The 27,194-nt window shown below is 33.1% G+C and overlaps 2 protein-coding genes, 3 long non-coding RNA genes and 1 pseudogene across 7 annotated transcripts; 4 read left to right on the top strand and 2 right to left on the bottom strand.

Moving 5' to 3' along the window:
- Positions 1-205: 205 nt before the first annotated feature.
- LOC142554434 (uncharacterized) lies at positions 206-2,771 on the bottom strand. Its single transcript, XR_012822190.1, has 3 exons — positions 1,221-2,771; positions 983-1,138; positions 206-881 (listed from the first exon to the last, which is right to left on the bottom strand). It is a non-coding gene; the product is annotated as an uncharacterized LOC142554434 (long non-coding RNA).
- Positions 2,772-2,931: 160 nt separating this feature from the next.
- LOC142554435 (uncharacterized) lies at positions 2,932-3,907 on the top strand. The gene is made up of 2 exons (XR_012822191.1): positions 2,932-3,005; positions 3,096-3,907. It is a non-coding gene; the product is annotated as an uncharacterized LOC142554435 (long non-coding RNA).
- Positions 3,908-7,068: 3,161 nt separating this feature from the next.
- LOC142554316 (ent-kaurenoic acid oxidase 1-like) lies at positions 7,069-9,938 on the top strand (annotated as a pseudogene).
- A 2,995-nt stretch (positions 9,939-12,933) lies between these two features.
- LOC142554436 (E3 ubiquitin-protein ligase PUB23-like) lies at positions 12,934-14,529 on the top strand. The gene has a single exon (XM_075665105.1). The coding sequence runs from the start codon at positions 13,172-13,174 to the stop codon at positions 14,420-14,422; it is 1,251 nt and encodes a 416-aa protein (XP_075521220.1). The 5' UTR covers positions 12,934-13,171; the 3' UTR covers positions 14,423-14,529.
- A 4,258-nt stretch (positions 14,530-18,787) lies between these two features.
- On the bottom strand, positions 18,788-26,773 carry LOC142553140 (3-hydroxyisobutyryl-CoA hydrolase 1-like). 3 transcript variants are annotated; one of them, XM_075663162.1, is made up of 15 exons: positions 26,662-26,773; positions 24,851-24,906; positions 24,572-24,652; positions 24,191-24,259; positions 23,539-23,602; positions 23,107-23,186; positions 22,897-22,980; positions 22,389-22,473; positions 21,237-21,322; positions 20,991-21,112; positions 20,334-20,394; positions 20,140-20,235; positions 19,389-19,490; positions 19,269-19,310; positions 18,788-19,158 (listed from the first exon to the last, which is right to left on the bottom strand). In XM_075663162.1, the coding sequence occupies exons 2-15, from the start codon at positions 24,887-24,889 to the stop codon at positions 19,021-19,023; spliced, it is 1,149 nt and encodes a 382-aa protein (XP_075519277.1). In that variant the 5' UTR covers positions 24,890-24,906; positions 26,662-26,773; the 3' UTR covers positions 18,788-19,020. The 3 variants fall into 3 exon arrangements, with proteins under 3 accessions (XP_075519277.1, XP_075519275.1, XP_075519278.1); XM_075663160.1 differs by lacking the exon at positions 26,662-26,773 and having other exon boundaries at positions 24,851-25,023; XM_075663163.1 differs by lacking the exons at positions 24,191-24,259; positions 26,662-26,773 and having other exon boundaries at positions 24,851-25,023.
- Positions 25,212-26,603, top strand: LOC142553143 (uncharacterized). The gene is made up of 2 exons (XR_012821906.1): positions 25,212-25,918; positions 25,964-26,603. It is a non-coding gene; the product is annotated as an uncharacterized LOC142553143 (long non-coding RNA).
- Positions 26,774-27,194: the final 421 nt, after the last annotated feature.

Below are 27,194 nucleotides of genomic sequence, written 5' to 3' on the forward strand. Positions count from 1 at the left end.
TAGATTACCTAATAAATAAATTCGCTTTGTTTGATTTCTTAAGTTATATTCAATCGCGAAATTGGACAAAGTGATAGACTTATCAGAATGAATTAAACACTCAACATTTGGTAAAAACATAAGATGTGTCCCTAAGTGCAACAGATAAAAATGGCAGCAGGCACTGAGGCATCGTGTGCCATACAAATATATTACCTTGATTCACATTGCCGTATATATGTAATGAATCCCACTCAGAAATTGGCCTAACAAATGATTTACGCATAGATTTTTATGTAATGAATTCAAAGGAGGCACCATCATTAAGCACGTCTTCGGCGTCAGTCTCCATTAATTCAAGTTTAGAAAGTGCAAGGGCTTGCATTTAGAAGGCTGTAGGCCGTTCAGGTAAGCAAACCTGACCCTGTTTTTCATCTCTCAGTGCTAGTTCTGGTAGGCCTACCATCAAATATAAAATACGAAATGTCATGTCTCACAAAAACGACACCTGATGGAACAGGCATCACCGATTCTAGCGGCATGCATATCAGGGATGATCAGTTCAGACAAGAACTTGTAAGAATCAAGACCATAAGATATGAAATTCGTAACAAGTAACATCTTAATAGAAATCATCAGTGCGTTAGAATGTAGACATCAATTTTGAAAGAAATATCCAAGAAGAAACATGCAGCAGATAGAACAAGGCTAAATGCAGAGATAAAATTAAGCTTGGCAGGACAAACAGCCAGTAAGTCAAATCCAGTGAAATTATATCATACGAAAGTGCGTATCTTGGAGCAATAGTACTCAATTGCTTTCTTGAAATCAATCCTTGTCCCTGAATACGATATCCCCAGATTTGTTCGTATTCAGAATATCTTGTACCTGTTATGTCCATTCTTGGAACAAGAAATTCACATGAGATTAAAACATGAAGCAGGCACAAGCCAAGTCACGATTCTGTTAATCAATGTACCGCATGCAGCACAATTCAGCTTACCTCATCCTCAGCACCTTCTTCATCTTTATACCGGTTTTGAGCAAGGGGTCATATGCAAACTGAGGTCCATTTGTGCACAAGCCTTTCCAAGTGGAGAAACACGGTGGACAGAACCACAGTGGTTTTTTTTAAACCCATTAGCACATACGACGCAACCTAAAATAGTAGACGAGGACTTTATTAATTAGGAAATCAATATGTCAAATGAAAACTGAAATAAAGAGAGAAGAGAATTTACCTCCTCCGACTTTTGAAGAACTTCGGCTGCATAAAGAGAAACTTGAAAGTTCACTTGAGGCGAGTTCAACGAATGAAGTAACTCTTCATTAGCATACTGTCTTCCAAAGATGAGTCCATCAGCAATAAAAATTATTTTCCTCTCATCAAATTCAATCCCGGGAATAACACAACAAAACCATATTCAAGAACAAGATTATGAACATATTTGCTTTCTCATTTTGAACTTAAAACATATCAGAACTATTAGAAAGCTTTTATACTAACATCAAAAGTAGCTAACAAAAGAGAGACAACACTAGAGGGGTGATGCACTGTACATGGCTAGATGGAATATATCTAAGTTCTCCTCAGAAGGTCCAAAAGAACAGTTCCGTAAGTGTTGTCACACTTTCTCGAATTACCCTGCCTGAAAAAGTAAAAAATATGAGTTCCTAATTGGATCAACTTCTCACAAATTAACTCAAGGCCAAATGGTAGTCGCTCCACGGGATTTAATATCAAGTTTCATAGTTGGTTCGACTTCCTCGACATGTCAATCACATATTTATTCAAATAATAATATGTGGGCACGAACATTACCAAACATGAAAAGAAGAAGAAAGCTTTTTGATATACATTCTCATATTAGAACAGTAATCGGGTGGATTCAAGTATTATATGATATGTAATAGCTGCATAAAAATAACTGTGAACGAGCGTGTCACTTAGTCCAGGGCAGAGTACACTTTTGTTGGCTCAATGAATATCCAAGAAGCGGTTATAACGGCTACCAAACTATTTGATCACAAACTAATCAAGTTAAGATACTCTGCGGCTGACCAGCACACATAAACATGAGAGTATCAGAGAAGGTGTGCCAGATACAGGCATTGAGAGATTGATCAAATTGTCGAGAATATGCAGTGAGGTGCTGGGGAGCTGAATATAGAGTTCAAGAGTGCATATTCGTTGTAAATGCGAGAAGGGTGCAAGAGTGAACCGTGGAAATTCAATTGCTTTGTATCTGATCAGTGAATCTAGTGAATGTAGATCGATTTGATGGAACCTTGTAAATCTCGTGTGTTGTTTCTTTTTATATGTTCTTTTACAATTCTTGTATGTGCTTGAGTTCTTGAATCAATTTTCATTCGTGACTGAGTGATTGAAAGATCAAACACACTACCGCATACAAGAGTTCTGTAATTCAAGAAATTAGAAGTATTTGCATGGAATCCTATTGACAGCATAGACCAAATCATCACCCAATAAAATGACTAAGAGAAAAACGCACACTCAATTAAATGAAATATGCCCTATCCCTTTAGCCAAGCAAAGACTAAATCCCCAATATACACACTAAATACTAAAAAATGGAAGAAATCAGAGGCACCCGCAATCAGTAGAAATGCAGTAAACACGCACAGAAAAAGCACTCTAAATTCCATCAAGCAGAATGAAAAGAAGGAAAATGAAGAGTACCCAGATCTGGTTCTGATTCAGGTTGGGAAGAAGGAAAAACATTAGTTTCTGAATTAATGATGTTTTGCAAGAAATCTTGATAAAACAAGTCTTTTAACTAAACATTTATTTTTTTAAAGTAGATTTCACCGTAATTTTTTCTAAAGAAAAAATGCACCTTGATGGTTTGAAAAATAAAATTATAAGATAATATCGAAATAAATAGTGACGATCCAATCATACATAGTTACAAACCGTTTCATTTTCTTATCCGTTTGTCTGAACTTTACCCAGTTAAATGCAACAAATTAAAGAGTCGGAAGCGATAAAGGAGGAGTTTTTGTCAGTAAGAATGGTTCAATTTTGTGTATTTGATTTAGACAGTTGAGATATAACGTTGTTTAGTCAGTGATTTGAACTATTCCATCTTCGGCAGAACCCAGTTACATAATTCATTCAATCAAACGAAGAACAGTACAATTCCCAATTCCAAAATCACTAATTCCTCTTTCAAATCCAACAGGTACCCTTTTATTCCCTCTTCTCTCGGCCGGGTTCCGTTGCTTAAGCTGTCTCTTAATGCATTCGCACTGTGTTAGGCTGGACATCTACAGATTTTCAATTGTTTTCTCGTGTATCTTGGACTTGCCCTTGTTTCTGCCAATTGACTTGGATTTGTAGTGATGAAGATTCTTCCTGATGGTATTGGATTGTTTTTTAGAGCAACTAATGATGGGTTTTCGTGTTAGTTCTTTGACTCAAGACCGTGTAAATTCTATTTTCCTTGAATATGAATAATTCAGGGTTTATGTCGTTTGCTCTATCTGTTTTCTTTTTTCTAAATCTTTTGGAATTAAAGATTATATTTTTGGTGCCCAATTGGTTTGAATCTGACTTAAAATAGAGGTTAGGCAGAGAGCAAATCAATAAAGGTTTTGAGTTTGAATTCAACAGAGAGAAAGGTTTGATTGAAACTGGTGATATTTCATTTCTTGTTTCCCATTTTTAATGTATAAGAAGTTCGTAAGCAGCAGCAGGTCACCACCTACCAATGTGAAAGAACTTCCTATTTTGCCTGGGAAACACCTGACAGGTAGCTTCTAGACTGAATGTTATGCATGTCTACAATATAATATTTGTGACATAATGTTATAAGAAATAAAAATCACTTTATTTGCAATGTTGTGCTTGTAATTGTGATCAACTTTGCGGTATGTTTGAGTCTCCTTATCTTCTCGTGTTTTCTCAGTTTGTCTGCTTCACCTTTTGGTGGGTTTCTTCGGTTCTCTTGATCTTGTTTTAGCTATTCAAATGTAAACTCGAGTATTGAGTAGATAATGCGAAAAAAAACTTTAGTTACCGAGTTGCAAAAAGGGTCACATTTAGGCCGACTTAATTTTCGCTTCAGAGAATTTGATCATTTAGCAAGTAATCCAAATGACATTAATTACCAAAGTAAGGTTTCATTTTATTTATTGTGATTTTTACATATATTTGTTAATCAAATATTCTTATTATGCACATATATAATTGGCATTATCAAGAAGGATAGACCATTAAACAAATTTCAAAGAACAAGATGACATCGTTGTTCATAAGAGGGAAAGATTTGTTCAACACTCTGTAAGTTTATAAAAATAAATAAATAAATATATATCTCATTTTGAAAATATATACTTCACACGTGGATATCTGATATAGGTTGAAGATCATGACAATCTATTTATGAGATGATAGTGTTGAATGAAGTGCAACTACTTCAACATATTCAAGACCAAAATCCAGTTATTGTTTTTTGCAATTTAAAAATTAATATCTACCAATGTAGTATTTTCAAATACACGTGAATCATCTAATTTGATAATAAATATATAATTGTGTTTTTTTGTACTAATATTCAGGACCACAACTGAAGTTTACATCGAAAACATCGATGTTGGTCAATCCACCACACCATGAGACTGATAATATAAACTCATGGTACATACATATATAAATTGCATTTCCAAATTGAATCTGTAATGATTCATGTGTGGCATACAATTATTTATATCCGTGACTTTGAACGTCATCATCGACATTTAGTATAACTATTCTTTGCGGTTTTGTTATGCTTCCTAATTGAAGAATGCTTCGTATTTGTTGTTTTGACTTTATTTTCCCAAAATGTGTCACTAAGTTTTCTTATTTCAATATGAAATTTATGTCATCTTCTATGTATTTCTATTCTATATCTTTTTGTATTATCTCTTAAAGTTATGTTATGTTTTTTGATTGACTTATTCAACTACCAACTTTTGCAGGTTGAAGAGAAACAAATATCAGAAAACTTTGAATGAACTTTGGATAGAAAAATGATAAATGAATCAAAGCAACTTAGCATATAGTAGTTGATGGCTGAAAAGACAATTTTGGAAGAGGTAATGATAATGTTGCAATTCATGATTTGTTGTTTTGAACCAAAGCATCTATCATTGAAAATAAACTATATTGTATATTTTTTTATGGCAATGAGATGACATGAGATTATATAATCGGAATTAAATTTGTTCACTCTTATAATATTACATGTAGAACATGTATTACTACATCAAAACAAACATTAATGAAATTGAAAATAAATCAACAACGTTGTACGAGTCATGTTATAAATGTTTCAAATATATTATCAAAACTAAGAATGGGTAGGGTTTGATTGTACCAATTGTGTGAAAGTTGAATATCAAGATCGTCCCAATGTATTGCGGCTATAATTAACTTTATATGCTTAAAAACATTTACTTTCCCTCAATTAATTTTTTAGATATCGGATAACAATGTTGGTCCAAGATGAAAATGAAATATATAGGACGACGTTATTTGAAGAGGTTGCTGAGACCTTTATTAGTTGCTCCATCAAAAAATAATTGACATGCATACTAAGGTGAAATAAACATTTATTTGAATAACATTATAATAATCTAATATATACAGTCAATAACTACATAATTTATACTGTAGAAAAAGGTAAAATGGAGCATATATAACTATACTTGATCAATCAAGCAAAGAATATCACAAATTTCTTTTCACGTTAGACAAGTTTATCTTGACCAAAAATCCAATACCATCAATAACTATGGATGGATTGGAGAAACTACAACATCTCATGAGAAATGGAGATAAGAAAAAAAAGAATCGAAACATCAATGAAATATAAAATAAAAATAAGAAAATAACGAACGTAAATGGCGCAAAAAAAAAAAGACAAAGCAAGTATAACATAAAGATAAAAAGACTTCAACCACCAAGGAAATGACAAAACCACGTAAAAATAAACAAAGTCCATCATGTTCCAAAAGAAAAACTATACAAATTCAAGATAATGAAAATATTGCCGATTTCAGTAAAAAGATGAGGGAACTTAGACAAAAAATCATACACCGATACAAAAAACTAAAAATTAAGCAAAAAATTATTTGATAATACTTTTTTATATTATGAATTTTCAATAAATAATAGATTTTTCGATTTCAGTTAATATAAGTGTCTATTTATGTCCACTCACTTTTTATATTTTATGTAGTACAACGTTTGTTCATTATACGTGTATCTTCATAACTACTTAAATAAAAATATACAATAATTCGCTCTATTCTTGAAAATCTCAGTCAAACCTATTTTTGTCTGTTTCTCGCAAAAGAATCCATACTTCATAAGCAAGAAGACAAAACCAGTTCTAAATTAAGGCAGCGACAATTTAATGTCATTTCCAACCGATTCCCTTTTTAGTTCTCCACAAAATCTCGCACTTTATATCTTTTGGAAAAAACAAAACCAAAAATCTCACACCTAATACACCAATACATTAGTTCTTGGATCTTTTCCTTTTTATATTTCTCAGCATGTAATATTTCTTGAATTTCTTTTCTAATAATAATTATAAATCGGATTATTTCACTTCGCAATATGATTCATCTTGAAATGAAGAAATAGTGTAAGATCATGGTTAATTCTCGCAATATTGTTCATCTTGAAATGAAGAAATAGTGTAATATCATGGTTAATTCAGATGGAATTTCCTGTATCATTATTATAATTACATAATTCCTTTATAAACTGGTAGTCCAATTCCAATAGCGAATATTACACAGTACACAAGATTGTTTCAATATGTAATGCGATTTATTCGTTCAATTTTAAAATTATAAAATAGCATTCTCTATCCAAATTCATATAATATAAATATTTATGCTTCCTTTCTTTGGTTTTTCATATCAGCGTCTCCGCTGTCGTCTCTATATAGCATGCCTTCTTGAGTTTTCTCGTGTCTCCTCCGTATCCACTCTTTCTATTGATTTCTCGTGTTCTTTAAACTTTAGGCTCATTATTAATATTTGTTCACGAAAAAGATTCAAATGTTGCTGAGAATGTACTCTCAAATTCTTATGGTGGTGTGGGATTTGAGGGTGTTTTGGGGGATTTTGTGTGGGTGGTTGACATTGAAATGGGTGGTTTTAAGTATGAATTGTTGGTTTTACGAAAGGAAATTAGGTGGGAAAAGACGAGAACTGCCGCCAGGTGATTTTGGTTGGCCATTCATTGGGAATATGTTGTCTTTTCTAAGAGCTTTCAAGTCCGATAATCCTGAATCTTTCATGTCCAACTTTGTTCAAAGGTGATAAAAAAAATGTCCGCGTTTGTATTTTTAATCTGATGGATACTGTAGCAGCTTATATCTGGCACCTGTCTTTAAATACTTTAAATTTTGTGTGTGTTTTTATATGCCTTATTCTCGATTTTGCATGCATTTGTGGTAATTGTAGTCCTTGGTTTTTGAAGATACGGACACACTGGACTGTACAAGGTGCACATGTTTGGAAATCCTAGCATCGTCGTGACCACAACCGAGGCATGTCGGAAAGTTTTAACAGACGACGAATGTTTCAAACCCGGCTGGCCTTCGGCCACGGTGAATCTCGTTGGGAGGAAGTCGTTCGTGGGTTTATCTCATGAGGAGCACAGGTGGCTGCGGAAGCTAACGGCAGCGCCCATAAACGGGCCCGAGTTGTTGTCCATATACCTCAAATACATCGAAGAAAATGTGGTAAAAGCGTTGGAAAAGTGGGAAGGAATGGGGCAGATAGAGTTTTTAACAGAGCTTAGAAGGCTGACATTCAAAGTAATCATGCACATTTTCTTGAGTTCGGAAGGGGAGGATGTTAGGGAGCTTATGGAGAGGGAATACACGGCCTTAAATTATGGGGTTAGAGCCATGGCTATTAATATACCTGGATTTGCTTATCATAAGGGGCTCAAGGTAATTCTTGGTCATTTCATTATAGAGCAAATAATGAAAGATGGTGGATGTGAGCCGATCATACAAGTTTTCTACAACTATTCACCGATCATTATCAAATAAATATCTGCATTTCCTGGTTATTTTCATTTCAGGCGCGTAAAAAACTTGTGGCGATTCTTCAATCAGTAGTAACCAAACGGAGGGAGCAGAGGAGGACGAATGAATGGACATCCAAGAGAGACATGCTGGATGCTCTGTTGGATGCCAAAGATGAGTTCAGTAGACGATTGACAGACGAAGAAATCATCGATGTCCTGATTATGTATCTGAATGCTGGTCATGAATCCTTCAGCACACACAACAATGTGGGCTACCTTTTTTCTTCAGAAAAATCCTGATATACTTTACAAAGCTAAGGTTTGTCACATGTCGATCCTCATATTGCATTTGATTACCATGTGCCGGTTAATTAAGACATGGAAAAGTTGTTAATTGATTCACATCCTATGAGGTAAAGTATTTGTGACAACTGGTTTGTAATAATAAAACAATATAATTGACAAATCAATTCCCGAATACATCATATGCATGATATAACAGGCAGAGCAAGAGGAAATTGTGAGGAACAGGCCACCGGATCAAAAAGGTTTGACGCTTAAAGAAATCAGAAAAATGGAGTATCTCGATAAGGTGTGTTGCCTTTTTTACATGCTCTTCCAAAACAATATTTGACATGGAGCATTCGCGGTTCTATGGTGATTCAATTCAGTTCTGTTTGAGCTAAAGAGCTTGCGGTGGTGCGACAGAATCAGTGGAAACAAATTCATTAGTTCATAGACAGAGGAATTGGGGGACCAGTTTTGTGGGGGCTCATTTATATGACTGTTCTTTCTTTTACTTGTGTCCCATTTTTATTTTTGCGTTTTTATCTTGACTCTATTGAAATTTGATAGGTAATCGATGAAACGCTTCGTCTGATTACGTTCTCGTTGGTTGTCTTCAGAGAGGCACTGAAAGATGTTCACGTTTTGTGGTAAGTTGGATTAATTTTTCTTGAAAAAATGTAAGTTTGTGTGTGAAGTTTGAAATCACAACGCTAAGCTACCATTTCTTTTTACACGCATGCATTTTCAGGTTACACGATTCCTAAGGGATGGAAAGTGCTGGTCTGGTTTAGGAGTGTTCATTTTGACCCCGAAACATATGCTGAACCAAAAAAGTTCGATCCATCGAGATGGGATGTGAGTTGTTGTCCTGACAATATATATATATATGTGTGTGTGTGTGTGTGTGTGTGTGTGTGTGTGTGTGTGTGTATGTATATATATGTGTGTGTGTACCGTATTGTGATGATGATATTTGTGTTACATGCAGGGATTCACGCCAAAAGCTGGAAGTTTCCTTCCTTTCGGCGCTGGAAGCAGACTGTGCCCCGGAAATGAACTTGCCAAGATTGAAATCGCTGTCTTTCTTCACTATTTTCTCCTCAACTACGAGTGAGTTACAATGCTTAAACCATCCAAAATTTATCCAAGATTCCTGAATTCTTTTAAAATTTCTTTAGATTGCCCTTGCATTGAAGGATTCGATGTGGAAAATGAAAAGTTTGTATCAATGTTAGGTACATCAAAATGTATCTAAAATTAGCAATTCGAAATTCATGAACTTAAATTCTTCCAAACCCACGAAACATTAAATTTGAAGAATAGATTAGATCAATAGATTTGAAATAAATAGTTTCTATAATAGAATATATGAAATACTTTGTTTTGATAAAAAGAACTTAATATTGAAATTTAAATATTTGAATCCTATACCCGAATTCAAATCCACAGGCTTGAGCAAGATGATCCTAATAGTCCATTGATGTACATACCGCACACCAGGCCCAAGGACAACTGCAGAGGAAGAATTAGAAGAGTGATCTCCAACACTCAAACTTGAAATTTCTGCCATATTTTCCTTTGTTTTCTGTTCGTAGTTTGAACTACATTTTTTTAAAAAAAAAAATACTACTAACGGAACTACATTTTGATGGTGGAATGAGACTATTTAATTGACAATTTATTTTTGGGAAAATTTCATTTCCGGTCTTTAAATATTAACTTTTTGTGATTTTGGTTTTTTATGTTGTCAAATTTAATTCATAGTCCATTATATTTTTTATCATTTTTCTGATATGACTCTGATGTGGCATTGACGTGTGCAATGTCACTTCAGCACTTCCAATGAAAAAGACTAAAAATTATCAAAATTTTAAACATATATGACTAAAATTAAAATTCAAAAACATATAATCATAATCATAATCACAAAAAGATGATATACGAGATCAAAAATGCACACATATATATAGTTTTGATATGCTGCACAACCACCATACACACTTATGTAAACACTGAAAATGTGACAATCACATATTGAATGTATAATTTTTTTATGTTTCATCACATTCAATAGGTGAATGTCACATCATCGGTGTTCACATAAGTATATATGTTGAATGTGCATCATATTAAAACTATATATATATATATATATATATATATATATATATATACACTTTATATATACTCTTCACACAAGTAAACATATATATTTACAAGAAATGATTGTTTGACCAAAACATCTCTGATAAAAAAAATTATTCATTTATATTTTGATCTGAAATTAATAATAGTTAATGAACATTAAATTATTTTTCTATAAAAATAACAGATAAGATTTTAAAATATAAATAATGACATTACTACCTAATGATCGAATTGGATTGTGAAAAGATGAGAGGTCTTGAAATTCCCATCTAATACGTACGTATAATTTACAACAAATATTTAAATACTTAGACAGCAAAACAATACTATTAAAAAAATTAAATTGTCAATTGGAGGCCATCCTCCGCGTATTTTCGAAGTAATTTAATCTAATTAGTATAAATTATACATCTTAATCACTAGTTTTTCAACTCTATTGCATTAGTAGATTTATTAAAGCAAGTTGGTACTTTAATTTGTCAATTATACATCACAAACCAATCGACGGGCTTACACGATTACCGACATGAGATTAATTATTTTTCGGGGGTAAATTTATATATATAAAAAAATTCTTTAATTTTATTCTAAAAATTTACAACATGGAGATATTAAATTTATACATTTGTTTTAAAAAATAAATGAACTTTAAAAAATTGAAGTTATAATAGTATCCTTCCTCTTCGCAAATCCCGTTGGAGATTCAATTTATATATGTAACTAGCAATGATGACAGAAGAAGATATATATATATATATATATATATATATATATATGACACTTATCTTCGTTTAAGCCTTCAAATATCTTTTAAAATCCCGAGGGAGATTCAAATCGTATTTAACTAGCAATGAAAATAGAAAAAATATTTTTATTTAGTTTTCAGTCTTAATTTTTTAGGTGCGGTCAAATGTTGATCTCACATACAGGTCTCAATTCGAATGGATTGGACGAGTTAGGTCGGGTTAAGCAATAATACTATTCAAAAATTATTTCAATCCGAACCCAACCCGAAACCTCTCAATTCGAACCCGAACCCACCCGATCAACCTGGTTTTGATTTTTTTTAAACATTTTTTTAAAAAAATTAAATAAAATTCAAAAAAAAAATATTTTAATTTAAACACATAATAACAAAATCTCCCTCATATATATAATTTAAATTTGAAAAACTAATTATAGAAAAATAAATTATATTTACTAAATCAAATAAACAATTATTTAAAAAATAAAAAATATTCAAAATAAATAATAAATTATAAAAATTTATGATTTAAATATACAATAAATATTTTTCAAGACATACAATATATAAAAATGTAGGTTTGGTCAGCTATCGGGTTCCCAAACCTGAAAATCTCATACTCAAACCTGATTTTTTTCGGGTTGAATTGTGTCAAGTTGGTACGTTGTATCTAATTTTGACATCCCTAATCTCATATGTTTGAACCGATGATGATCATTAGATATACGTACGTTCTCATTATATCATGCGACTCAAAATAAATCCCACTTAAGAGAAATTACAAAATGTTGACTAAAATCCATTCATGTAAGAGTTTTTAAAAAGAAAATTCATTTATTAGGGTTTACTTTAGAGTTTCAAGGAAGGCAGCTCAACAGCATGTACAATTATCAATTGACAAAGGGTAAGAAGGAATTAGATAAATGCGTAACGTATTCGATGAGATTGCGTTGGATTGATTTTCTATATAAGAAAAAAAAAGCGCCAAAATTGTACTAAATGAGAGTATGTCTCTTGTGAGACAGTCTCTCGAATCTTTATCTGTGAGAACGGGTAACCCTACCGATATTCACAATAAAAAGTAACACTCTTAGCATAAAAAATAATATTTTTTTATGGATGACCCAAATAAGAGACATATCTCACAAAATATGACATCTGAAACCGTCTCACATAAGTTTTTGCCTTAAATGAAAGATCGAATTGAATGAGAGGATAATTTTGATACGGTGCATTTATATTTTACTGGGTTCCGACGTTCCGTTTATACGACATTTGAAAGAATATTTCTTTATGTTTTATACATCATGTTTTATCAATGATGTGAATTCAAAAATAAAAATATATGAGACTCGTCAAATGATGCTTAATCGAACATATATATTGTATTAAAACATAGGAGGTGTTATTCCAAATATAACATAGACGCAATCTATTTTTTCAATCAAGCATGCTTAAATTTTGGATCTAATTAGTATTATTCATTATAAACTATTTTAAATTTATTAGTTAAAGTCAAACCCATCTAACAAGACGTCGAGTAGTTATATAAATTAACAAATTGGTCCCTAAAGTTTTGATAATTTGAAAGCAAATGCAATTATTTAATTTGATGCTGGTCAGCAACTCAAGTTAGTAAGAACAGACTCAAAGTATTTGGTTTGGTGGCCAGAAAGCAAGAAAGAGAGCAAATAATGGGGTGGAACTGAAATTATATGAACCTTGGGGGTTTGGTTTGAATTTAGACCAAGAACATTCAAAATTATCAGACTGTTACAATGGCTTCCTTTGCCTTCCATGTTTACACAACTTGTATAAGTTTTGACTTTGATCTGTTCCTTTTTTAGAGACTTTCACGCCTCTCTTGCATAGCTCTCTTGGATTTTACACATTTCCATGCTTGAATAAATAGCTTTGAAAACTTCTATTTTCAGCTCCAATCTAGATTGGAAATGGAGAAAAATATGGATTTTCCTCAACATTTTCGGTGTCCTATTTCCATGGAGCTCATGAAAGATCCTGTAACTATCTCCACCGGAGTGACGTACGAGCGAAAAAACATCGAAAAATGGTTCGATACTTACAAAAAGAAGACGTGTCCTGCCACAATGCAAATCATTGAAAGTTTTGATGTCACCCCAAATCATACCCTCAAAAGATTGATCATTTCATGGTGCGATTCAAGAACTGATCAAAACCCTTCTTCTGTTTCGTCGAATTCCGATAAGTATGAAGAACTGGTGGCTATTCTTGGCGCGATTGAAACGGCACCATTTAAGGTGAGTTATTTAAGAAAACTGAGGTCTGTTATTGAAGTGGGAGATGATCAGGTAAAGGAAGATTTCAAGAGGTCCGGAGGAGTTGAGGTTCTTGTGAAGATAATTGTACAGATTTTAGTCGAAAATTCGGATTTCTCATCGTTTAGAGCTTGCGAGGAGGCTTTTTGCGTTCTTCGTCACGTTCCATTCTCAGAAGAAGATGAAATAATTCCGCAGCTTTTGACGACACGCGACTGCATGAAATCTATGGCCATCATGCTTCAAAGGGGCAGCGAGGAAGCAAGATTCTGCGCAATTACGACGTTTCAAAAGCTTGGAAGAGCTGATTATCAATGGAATTACGTAGTACAGGATCAGGGAGTTGATTTTTTCAAGTCATTGTTGGAAATTTTGTCCGACGAGAACTGTACAAAAGCAAGTCCTTGTGCGCTTCAAGTGCTGGTCCAAGTTTTGGAAGCGTCGAAGAGATCCAGGTTAAAGGCCATTGAAGCTGGAGCAGTATGCACACTGATTGAGCTTCTCCCCGACTCAAACCGATCCAAATGTGAGAAAATCATGCAACTGATAAAGCTAATGTGTGAATGTGCGGAGGGGAGATTGTCATTTACAGAACACGGAATGGGGATCGCTGCTGTTTCCAAGAAAATGTTGAATGTATCGAATTGCGCGACTAAAATCGGAGTGAAGATTTTGTGGTTGATTTCGAGTGTTCACACCAAGGAAAGGGTTTTGGAGGAGATGCTAGTTTATGGGGCGGTGAAGAAATTGGTGGCGCTGCTGCAAATCGGCGGCGGGCTGTCGACCACCAGGGAGAAGGTGGTGAAAATCTTGAAGCTGCACGGCCGGACGTGGTGGCGGTATCCTTGCTTGCCGGGCGACTTGAAGAATTACTTGGGTTTGTTGGGGATTAATGATTCTTCATGAGGGAACAAAAAAAAAATATTGCGTATTACATTTATTACTCATTATTATATTTTATTTTTTTGAATCAAATTGGAAATATGGTGTATTTTGTATTTGTTATAAATGTGAATTTAATTTATTGAAAGAGTTTCATAACTTCTTGCCTCTTGGATTACATTAATTATCGGGCTAGCACATATATTAGTAATACAAAAAAAATTTCTTTTGAGATCGTTCGATGGTCAATTTTGTGAAACGAGTTTTCAATCCAACATGATCTCAAAAATATTATTTTTTATTATAAATATGAATGAGATCAACTCGTCTCAAGATTTCTCACATATATAAAATTATGAAACGATCTCGTAAAAAATTTCCTCATGATAATATAATTTTTGACGATGTCATGATCAATTGTTAGCATCAATCGAGGTGTATAAAATTTTAATTTTTGAGTTCTATAATCATTTATATGCCTAGGTTTTACATATATTGGCGAACATGCATTGGCTGTAATATTCATTGTACGTGGAAATACATATTTCGCGACTCACATGTCTCATGTGATTAGTTGGGTGTTGTGAGTTGAAAATATTGGAAAATGTGCCACATTTATTAATTTTCTACAAAAATGTGCTGAAATTATAAAATTTTATTGACGGATTATAAATTGATTGTTTTTTAGGTTTTCATATATGTCAAAATAAATTTATCTCTTATAATTTTAAAAATATCAAAAAGTTTTGCAAACATCTAGAATTTGTTGAAATCAATATCAAGAGTTTCAACTGAGAGAATGATAAGTAATAGCTGAAGTTAGTTGTTACAAAGAGTTGTATAAATTAAAATATTTTTTACTATTTGTTCATATATAGCCGTTTCTTGTTATCTGTCAATTGAACTATATATACTTGATCACCAGTTAAATTGGATTTTTCTTCACTTATTCAATTTTCAGTGGTTCAGCTAAGCTAGTTTTCAAGAATATCTCTTAGCAAGCTAAAAACCGCAAAGAACATTTCAAAGTTTAGAAATTTTTTATAAAGAGTTTATTCACCAGCTATAAACTATATTTCGTTCCCAACAAATAATAATATTGAATTGACTTGAATAATTGAAGTTTACTTACAAAAAAATTAGCTCCGACTTATTTATCGTCTTTCGTAAATTAAATCAATATAAAAAAATATTTATATTGATAGATAAAAATATTTTAAATAAGTAAATGTTATCCGGATCCAACTACTAGTTTTAAAAAAATTTAAAAATCACAATCATAAATTACAAAATAAATAGGGTTCTATCAAGAAGTTTACAATATCAATAAAATTCCTACAAAATAAATCTAACATATTATGTTAAAATATTTATAAATATGTGATATTCTACGAAAATTAATAGAAATCTATCAACTTCACGAAAATCTTATTTAAAAAGTCTGCAAATCTCTGTAATGAATAAAACCCTTTTAAATTTTACAAATTAATCTATGTATTGATATACCACGAATGGGCCCATCAAGATCAGACCTTAAACCGAATTTTGGACTCTCGGCCTATCCCTAGCTAAGGTAGAAGACCCATGATGGAACTCATGTATTGTCCTATAAATACCAGGTTTGAGAGTCTAACTATTCAGTCAATTTATTGACTTTCTGCGACACCTTTAGCTGCTCTCTAATTATATTCTCAGTTTTTAACTTGAGCGTCGAAGGGACTACGCTGGGACACCCTTCAGGCCAGGTCCCCTTGTAACGGTCTCCTTCGTGATTTCAGGTCTAGAGTAAATTCGAGATCTGAATTCAAACTGCTATTATCTACTGGAACCGAATCCTAAATTTTCAATGAATATCATGTATAAATTCAAATTATCATTCTCACAAAGGACGATAACAAACTTTAAAATTCTATTAAAAAAAACCACACCAACATAATTTTTATACGTTTATATTATGTAATTAATATAGGCCTTAAATTTGTCCAATTAAATATAAAAAAAATTTCCATTTAAAAAGATTTGCTAGATTATAAGCAAAAAGTCATGAGCAATGGTCTATAAACTCTCTCATTATAAATTCATAATATTTGAATTCAAGCCAAACTTCCAATCAAATATAATGCTTTATTGATGATAATCACAAAATTCTAAAAATTTGAAAATTTAATGAGTCAAAGATGGAGCTTGGAAAGTCTTTTAATGAAATCAAGTAAATAAGCTTCGTGCCCAAAATTCATTTCAAAATATTATCAAATTTTGATTTTCTGACAATATATATTTGACGCAATGTTTAATAATCTACGATATAGTAAAACAACGCTCAATTTACGAGACATCCTAGTTTCCAATATTGCGTAAAATGTTGGCACAAATTCAACCATGCATGTCTTAATATTTTTTTAGGTTTTTGTCGGGGGTAAGTAAAAAGTGACAGAAAATGTTCCATCTCCACAGATATATTGACAAAGTCAAGTGTCAGCAATGCATGTATTTTGCAGGCACGGCCGAAATCGTTGAACATCTTGTATAATTTGATCGAGTTCACGGATCACATAAATGAGTCAAGTTCGAGTTCGTGAACAGGCTCGCGAGCTAACGAGCCAAAATCTTTAAACTTGAGCTCGACTCAATAAGATTAAGAAACAAACTCGAACAAACTCTGTACTAAGCCAAGCTCTGGATAACTCGTGAATGTCCAGGTTCATTTAGATCTCTATAATATAATGTAATATAAGGGTAGTCTCAGGATTCGCACTTTTGGGTTGTCTTCCTCATTTATTTATATATATTAGGTGAATGTTTTTTTGAGTTGTTGATTAATAACAGATAAAATATTGAAACTTTGATCCAGATCGAGAGATCTTGCAATTAAAAATATTTACAGATAATGTACAAACACTAGTAATTATATTTTCTCTATGAAAATCTTTCAAATGTGTGTTCGTCATATGAAGAAAAACGGTCCATACGGCTTGGTTCATGGCTAGGACGATGCAGGTATCCAACTAGGTCTTGGCTGGATGGGTAGTGTCAGATTAAAATTGATGTTCATCTGTATTTTTTTTATAAAAAAATTAAAGAATTTTATTTCTTCTAAAAATATATATTTTTAATATCATAGATAATATGGTTGAGCCAAAATTTTTGATATGGTCCCGACAAAAACCATAGACCAATTTATGTTTTACTATATTAATATTAATAGGAAAAAAACTGGTGGTGGAATAGATGTTTGCATGTCGGCTGAATCCACAAATTTAGTTAAAATGCAAACATTTAAATGCCTTGGTACTAATATTTATTGGCAAAAATTTGTGTGAGACGGTCTCATGAGTCGTATTTTGTAAGAGGGATATCTCATTTGGGTCATTCATGAAAATTATTACTTTTTATGCTAAAAGTATTACTTTTTATTGTGAATATAAGTAGGGCTGAACCGTCTCACAAATAAAGATTCGTGAAACCGTCTCACAAGAAACATACTCATATTTATTTTTAGAGTTGTCAAACCGGTTGACCCTGCTCAGCACACCTTGTCGGCCGGACTACCAATCTTTCGGACTGAAAAATCTCAATAAACCTTGCCCGTTGCAGGTTAGACGGGCCAAAATACCAAAAAAAAAAATTAATTAAAAATATGAGCACAAAGTCAATTGAGATTTCAAACAAAAATATCAACAACATTACATAAATGTCACAATCAAACAAATCTGTAACATTTCAATGCTACTGTTTATATTTTGAGTAAAAAACTACTTATCCAAACAATATGAATAATATAAAGTCAAACTTAATTATAAAAAGGTAAAAATATTAAACATTAAAAAAACATCAAATACAAGTCTTAAATTCTCAAAATGAATACTTTAAATGTAAGTATCTTGAATCTTGATGCAACAATTAACAAAAACTTAATGTTTAATTAAAAATTTTAATTTTTTAAGAAATTGGCTGGCCAAACCGACCCGTCTCAACACGTAACCTAAACAAAGCGCCTATTTTTTTTATGACCAACCCGATGAACCTAAACTGTTTCGACAACTTTACTAATAATTGGACATGACAAAAATTTGTGTGAGATAGTCTCACGGGTCATATTTTGTGAAACGAGATCTCTTATTTAGGTCATCCATGAAAAAATATTACTTTTTATGCTAAGATTATTACATTTTATTGTGAATATCAGTAGACTTGACCCGTCTCACATATAAAGATTCATTATATCGTCTCACAAGAGACCTACTCATTGGACTGGAAGATAGATTTTATTATAACCAACGAATAAAATTTAATGTAATTTTTTATTTCAGAGAACAAGGAACCACGGACCCATGTTATCCACCCAATTCTTGAAAATCACCACACGCCAATAATAAAATCCTCCAGAAATTTCACTGCAACATTTTTGCACAAATTTTATTAATGTAATTGGACTAGTTGTCGACAGTATAATTTTTTTTTAGGGAACTACACTCATCTATCAATATGAATTATGATTATCCGTATAAGTGCAGATACCACAAAAGATTGGCTATGACTTTTTCCATTTATTGTCCATAATCTGAACTAAAAGTTCCAATGCCTTCTTCTTAGGTAGGTGTGGCACCATTGCGATTAACATTTCAAAGTTTGGCAATGGCATGTGCAGTTAAATTTGATCTTACAGGGAGCTCTAAATCTTCCCAGTCATCCTCGTCTAGCTTGGTGAAGTATCGATCCACCATTTCCTCAGTCACGTCCTCTATCTTGGCAGGATTCCACTGCAAAATCAGATCGAGAGAAAGAAGAAAAGAATATCTCAGTAAACAGCAGAAAGTTCACATCCATTTTTATTTGTCATGTGGACGAGGATGGGGAAGTAACAATGTACCTTAGGATTTCTATCCTTGTCCAGTAGTATAGCTCTGCAACCCTGAATTTGGAGAATATTTTATTTTTTGTCAAAAGGCAACATACATAGAGGAAAAGGAGGAGTTAGTTTTTATTGTACCTCGACAAAGTCTTTACTAATTTCTCCCCGCACGACATGACAAACCATTCTGAATTCTCGGATAAGGCATTTACCCACGCCTTGGAGTCGCCCTTCTCTAATCTTGAAGAGAATTGCCAATGAAACAGGTAAAAATATCAGGCCTTTGAATATCGTAACTCCTATCCTCCAAAGTTTTTTCCATGGTCAAATTCTTCTACTTTCATGGATTTGAGTGTTATGTCTGAGTCGGTAGTATGCTATCAATAATATTGAGCTCTTCACAAATATTTTACTATGACAAGCCTCAGGCCTCACCAGAAAACAACAAAAGATATTCGAAAGGCAAAAACTTAAGTCCATATAACTTCAAGCGGGTACAAAAAATCTCAGCTGAATCACCTTACGAAGAAAATTTACAAAGATTTATAGTGAATTAATGAAGGTAATCACGAGCAGTTTCTGAAGCATAAAAAGTATTTCGATATGTCATTTATGATGGCTTTCCGTGTAACAGATATCAAACCAGTCTGAAAAACATGGAGAATTCAATATCTAAGTCTGCATAAAACAAACTTATTCTGAGAAACATTTTGTGAAGCATCCAAAATTTGCTAATATATTGTTATTTTTCTTTAAACATTTTTTAAGAGTCATCAGGCAACTGCTTGAAGACTCAAGATCAAGGTTCGAAAGATGTTCAAAAGTGTTGAATTTTGAACATGGGGTGCGGCTAAGGCATAGTAGAATAAACATGCACACCGATCCGTACCGATCTGAGAGAAATTTTAAGGCTTGTTGGAGAAGCTTTCCTCAATGTCTGAATTGTGGAAGTGATCCATTCATCCTTCTCATTATTTTCTATCTCCTAGAAAAGTGGAAGTAAATAAGGGTCCGAAACTGACAAAAATGAATGTTTCCATGGCAAGGGGCACAAAATAAATCTGATATCCCATGTCAACTTACAAGGGAACCTATAATGTCCTCAATTGTTCTTCGGGAAAAGCACTTATTGATGATGTTCAACCTGCAGATGTAAAAAAAGATGAAGAAGAGCGGCTTAGCCAAATGCAAAATTTCTAAGATGTTTAGCATACCATAGACAAAGATCCTTGACAAAAATGTAAAAAGGGTAAGTAAGAGTAAAATAAAGCATCAAGTCAACAACTCCCGAGGAAAACTTCATCCAATGATGTTTACATAGGCAGGGATAACTTTTAAGCAGTCAAAAAATAAAAACAACAGAGTCAGTATTTACATGTTACGACTCACGAGCATAAACTAGAGAAACAGTAAAGTTAAGCAACGACCAAAAGACGTGTCGCAGACTACCAATGGAAAATGGAAAATGGAAAAAAAATGTACAAGCATCAATTTCCATTACATCCACAAACTTGCGTCTTCTAGGTAGTGTTACACATGAAGGAAACTTTTAGTTGAGGGTAAAGCACATAATGGTAACAACTTGTTCAAGTCCCACACCATCAATAAATAACAATATAGCAGACTAACAAGTCGCTGTTAAATGATTACGTTATTCTTGAGTTGAATCTTTAGGAAGCGGGGTTAACTTCTCCAGTCCAAAAAACATATCCCAGCACTAAAGACTTCAAACACTATTACCTGTAGTAAACACTATTCTTTTTCAATTGTGGTACATGCGAAAATTGACTGATAGTAGAAGAGGTGACAGCTGGATCACTAGAATCTGCTTTACACAGAGCTTCTTCTAACAATGATAATCTCTGTCCAATAATAAAAGATAAATCAAAATAATGATGATTTTCTGCAACATATGAAAGGCATACTTGGAATTGGTTGAATTAGCATAAATGATAGCGCAACTAAATGCTGGAGATGTGATTATACCTCTGATGGGACAAAGTGAGTTGCTAGACCACAAGCGAGCATCTCAGCACCATCCAACCTTGCACCTGTCAGACCAACATATTCTCCTGGCAAAAAGGGAACGCTACATTATATGAAACAAACAAAGATTCTGTTTTCCCAAGTTAATAAACAACACAAGCATTACATTAGGACCACCAATATCACAAAAACAGAATAATAAAAAGATATTTTTCAAGCTGACGTCCAGAAATATGCATAACAACTAGATACATAAATATGCACACAAAAACAATAATAATTCTTCCAAGTTCTTGAATATATGTACATTATTGATGAAACATATCTGCCCAGGAGCAGAAACGGAGCACTTCACAAGTTTCTCCAATTTATGAACATCAAACCTAACATGCAAAAAGAACGTCATAGAACTAACGATATTTAATAAGAAGTCCTTGGGGCTTATTAAATTTTAGAAAATTGTTAAAAGTGTCAACTCTATTTTAGTTGGCATTTATGAGAATCGTTAAAAACTCTTTGTCAGGGAATTCCCCAAGAAGTCATCAAGTAAGTGATGGTAATAGCAGTTAACTATATACTTAACACAAATGTGACAAATATTACATGGGCTCACATTCAGATGTTGGTTGTTCATACAAGTCTAGGAGACCAACTAGACCAATTTTGGGGTATGAGCGAAATTTGATATAGGGGTACAAGGGTTGAGCTGAAACTATCCAAAAATGGACTAATATTGAAAAAATCCAACTTCCATGCCCTGTATAGCATAAGGGTAATTTCGTCCTAAGCAAGTGTAATTTCAAAAAATGCAGGTGCTTGCCACACAAGAAATTGTTGTGTTATCAGTCATGTTCTGTATTTCGTTTATTTGTGGAACAAAGCACATTTTCTTTGATCCAACTTTTCGATTTCTAAAATCTGCCGTTTTAGGCAAGTTATGTAGCTTATCATTTGGCAAAGCAGTTGGTGTCGAATACCCAATCATATGATGATACTTTCTATGTCAAAATCGGGAGGCAAAGAAAATCTGACAGTAGGTAGAAGGTAAGCCACATCTACTTTGATAATATTCTCCACATGTGGATGAAAGATATGGTGTATCTACCTCAAAACAAGAGATCTGAAAAAGCAAAGGGGCATAACAGAATTTACCGAAGAAACCAGGGATTCTTGACAAATAGTAAGAGGAGCCTACGTCAGGGAAGAGTCCCAATGCGGTTTCAGGCATGGAAAAAAGCTGCAAGAAGTTTAATACATAAATGACAATATTCAGCAACAGAAATGATAAATTTGATACCGAGGGAATATAGCAATAAAATATCATACAACACATTATTCCATCAGGGCACATGCCTGAATTTGTGTATGTAAACAAATATAAAGACAAATGAAAAAATAAAGGCTAAAAGCAATCTGCCATACACAATGCTACTAATACGTAATAAAGAATATAACAGGAAAGGTTGAACCTTGAAGGAAATTCATTATTTATATCTGAAGACTAGCGTTTAAATAGATTTCAGAAAATTTTAATATTAAACCAACAATTAGCCTATTTCTTGGTCAAAAAGACAAAAACATAAAGTGCCAACATGGGCGGTTGTAAATTATCAAGATAAAACATGAAATCCGTGAAATCATGGAAAGAATAGACAAATACCGAGTTCTCTGTAGCGACACGAAATCTACCATGTACAGAAGCACCTGCTCCTCCTCCCATGACAATACCATTGAGAATTGAAACCTTAAAATACATTTGCAAAATAAACAATAAGGACTACTGAAATGACAGTTGCAAGCATCTTAATATCCACAAATAATTTAACTAATTTTTTTTAAAAGACTGGAAATCTTTTTCTACCGTCAGCACCTGGGGTTTACTGTATGTCGCCATCACATAATTCAAAGTAAATTCCTTTCTGAAATAACTGGCACCAGACCTCCAATTACCTGATGCTCACATAAATATTAAGAGTCAACAACCATATAATTGGATCCTAACATACTGCTAAGTAGAGTGCTGACAGGTGAGTTCAACAAACCAGAAATGGCTAATCAAAATAAAAGGAATTCAATAAACACTATCAGGAAATAAAAGCTTGTGGATTAATTCGCCCATTAACTCAAATGCAGACTCAACATATATCCAGAGCCAAGTTTAATCACTACAAAAATTAGATTTTTCTTGCACTCCATTGTACTAGAAAACCTCAAATTGAGTGATTGCAACCTGAGGTCATAGTTGATTGAACTCAAGGATTTGGTTCCTTGTTTCTAACAATTAATTAATTAAAGTCTGTACCTTGAGTGATATCACGAACAACCGCTGCAACATCACCTCCCGCACAAAATGCTCTCCCTTTGCCCTTTAATTAAATATTACAGAAAAGCACAGGTGAAACATAAATAACTGGAAGAATATGTTGTTTGTTCCGGCCTATTTATTACTGCCACTCTAGGGTTCAACATTTGTCTGATTGTATGTCATAGTCACAAGGTGCAAAAATAATCTTTTCCCAAATTTCTTTTCTGTAGAAGTTAACAAAATTAAGACCAGCCAAAATTGATATTCACATAAGACAATATCTACCACTTCTTAAATGGTCATGCACAAACCTACAAAAAAATAAGGCACCACTAGATTGAACATACTGAGATTTAATTTGACATAGGAGAAAGACCTGAATTTTCATATTTACTAAAAATCAAAGTGAAGTTAACTTTTACAGGAAAGAGAACCAATTGTAAAAGAAAATGAACGCTAGTATTTTCCTGCAGACAAGCAGAAAACCAATGGAGGTACCACAAGCTTCTGATACAAGCATAGGAAGCTGGAAGCCCCAAACCTATTGAGCCCATATGTGTAAATACCTCTGATTTCACCAGGCTCAAAACTGATAGCCATATAGGCAGAAACCAATGGAGTAGAATCTGAATAGCTGATCGATAATTACCTTTAAGATTAATAATTTAACAGTGGAATCTTCCCTGCATGCGATTAAAAGCTCCAACAAACGGGACACCTGGATTGAGAAGAAGAAAACGTTACTTGAAAAAGATTGAACATAATCCGAACAAAGACAAAGCTGGCTGGTACATATATTCTTCAAGTTACAGAACGCAATCAATCCCAACAAGTTTACAATTTGATTAGTTGAATGTAAAATAACATCATAAGAAGAAAACACAAACATCAGAAACATAAGGCTCCCGAAATACCGAATCTGATATTCCAAAATTTGAATAAAACAGAACGAGCATATTCTTCAAAATCGTTTCAATTTCCGAAACACTTAAAAATTACACAGAGCAGATAATTACCGCTTATGTCATACCATTTCAAAGGAAAGTGCATTGAGTTGCTTCGGTCTGTTCAGTGTGAAAATTCTCACAGAAAACTTCTCTTCCACCAAAACCTGCCGAGAAAATCATAAATAAAAATAATGCCGCAATATTTCAAAAATAAAAAAATAAAGAATGAAACTGAAACAACATAAGACTTCGAATGTAAATAGAAAATTCAAGCTAAATAGACAAAAGCAGATAACAATATAACCAGGAAATTATCAATATTGCTTCAAAAAAATCAAGCGAAATAAGTTAATTATAAGAACCTGATCAGTTTCTCCGTTGGTTGAATAGATTGAAGCCATGGAGTTCTTGAACCTCTCTGATTTGATTTGCGTGAGCAAGTAATGGGAAGGGCAAAACAATATGAAAAAATGCTAAAAAACGAATATTTAAGCTACTGCCACGCCAATGTACAACTTAACTAGCGAAAAGTACAATGGAATTATTACATTGTATACATGTATATATTGAATTCGTTGAACATCTTATATAATTTGATCGATATACATGTATTTTGCAGGCACGGCTGAAATCGTTGAACATCTTATATAATTTGATCGATAGATATATATATATATATATTAAGACAGACTGTATATATAATATATATAAGAAATCTTTGTTCAAAGAGATATATATTTGCGCGCATGTTCTGATAACATTTATTATATATATATATATATATAGATATATATATTGAATTCTTTTGATAATATATATTTATTTAATTAATTTTCCTAAATATATCAATGCGGCAATGCCATTATAACATTTGGATCATATTTTATTTGTTTTTTTAGGATATAAACAAAACAAAACATTCATATGATATTTAGAGATTGAGAGCCATATAAACAAACACGAGCTGGGTTCGAGTTCACGATTCACATAAATGAGCCAAGTTCGAGTTCGTGAACTGGTTCGCGAGCTAACGAGCCAAAATCTTTAAGCTTGAGCTCGATTCAATAAGATTAACAAACAAACTCGAACAAGCTTTGTACCAAGCCAAGCTCCGGATAGCTCACGAATGTCTTAGTTCATTTAGATCTCTATAATATAATGTAATATAAGGGTAGTCTCATGATTCGCACTTTTGGGTTGTCTTCCTATATATATATATATATATATACTAGGAAAATAGAACCCCCGTGCACCTCTATATTTCATACTCGAACCTATACATTTGCAAATAATATAATTGTTTTACCAGACAAACAGCGATACATATCCAAATGGAGAACCTAATATCCAAATGATTTAGTTCCCAATATATCAGTAATATATAAAGCTCGAGGCAAGATATAGCAAATGCAAAGAGTGAAGCCAACACCGTCTCCATTCTCCCTAAACAATCATTCCTTCCCCACGCCAACCAGTTATCATCTGACCACAGATGAAGATGCGGGTCGAATCTATGCTAATCCCTCAGGGCCTCAGCCAATAAACAATGTTAAGTGGCATTTGCAATTAAATCCTGTTTTCAGTTTCATCATTGCAGGTATGGCATCAGCTAGATTGGGATATGCAGTGAAGGAGAACAAAGAAAATGAAACAGAAAAGAAACTTAGCGAGTTTGCAGAATGAAATTCTGAATTGTATTGAATGGATCGTGCATAATTCCTGTGCTCTGATTATGAACAACTATCTAGCCAAACGAATGCGTCTACCAAATTAACTGATTCACCACAAGACATAACTAAACCAGATAAATTTAAGCTGCTCTAGACCAAATAAACGGGTGTAACCCAATCACTGTTTTTCATCTGGCCATAAGCGTCTCACATGAAACACAAGCCACCCAAACCTTGCCATTCGACGCAATTAAGCCATATAATCAAAATATACCATTTTCTTGATCCTTTCAGTCAAACCTTTTCACCTGTCCGAATCTCCCGCTAGCACGTATCTCTTCCACACAGACTCGTATCGGTTCGAACAAGAAATTATCTTTTACTCTATCAAATCAAATAATGAAACGGAAGCAGGATGCACAAAAAATTCGACGCGGTTCACCAATTTTTAACATTGTGGGCCTGAACAGAATCGCAACTCGTGAGAAAAGATTCATTATTACCTCGATGCAACGTCGTAGATGAGATTTTACTCCGTGCGAAACGGTCGCCGTGGACAGTTGCCGGAAGAATTGCTAGGGTTTAGATTGAGAACATAGTCGGTATATGTATCGGAGAAGTTATATGATCCACATGACACACTTTTCAATATACTTCTTGGTTGATTTTGATAACTTAACAACTCTTTGTCGTAGTTTGTTATAATACATATATAACCATTTTGATATACTCAGCAAGTATATATATGATCGTCTTTAACATCTATTATGTTATTTAAAATCCTCATCTGGGATATGACATGCTCGTAGTTTACTTCCCTATCAGGACGTTTTTTCGGTTTTCTACATTGTTTTTATCAAGTAATATTATTTTCCAAATATTTATTTTATTGTTGAATGATTTTTCAGTTTTTGACAGTCATCAACTATAACTCATAAGAATAAATGTTATTTTAGTCGTGATTGATTTTTACTTGTGACAAAAAGTATGTATAACATATATATTCTTCAACAACATAACCAATGAATGGTGCTGT

The sequence above is a fragment of the Primulina tabacum genome, chromosome 8, assembly GCF_025594145.1.
Source record: "Primulina tabacum isolate GXHZ01 chromosome 8, ASM2559414v2, whole genome shotgun sequence".
NCBI classification, from domain to species: Eukaryota; Viridiplantae; Streptophyta; class Magnoliopsida; order Lamiales; family Gesneriaceae; genus Primulina; species Primulina tabacum.

Bases quoted from the DNA above. Each gene is read 5' to 3' on its own strand.
- LOC142554436 (XM_075665105.1), top strand. From the start codon at position 13,172: ATGGAGAAAAATATGGATTTTCCTCAACATTTTCGGTGTCCTATTTCC.
- LOC142553140 (XM_075663162.1), bottom strand. From the start codon at position 24,889: ATGGCTTCAATCTATTCAACCAACGGAGAAACTGATCAG. The intron at 20,395-20,990 runs GTAATAGTGTTT...TTACATCTGCAG, and splicing joins AAGAATAGTGTTTACTACAG to GTTGAACATCATCAATAAGT. The intron at 20,236-20,333 runs GTAAGTTGACAT...CCACTTTTCTAG, and splicing joins AGGACATTATAGGTTCCCTT to GAGATAGAAAATAATGAGAA.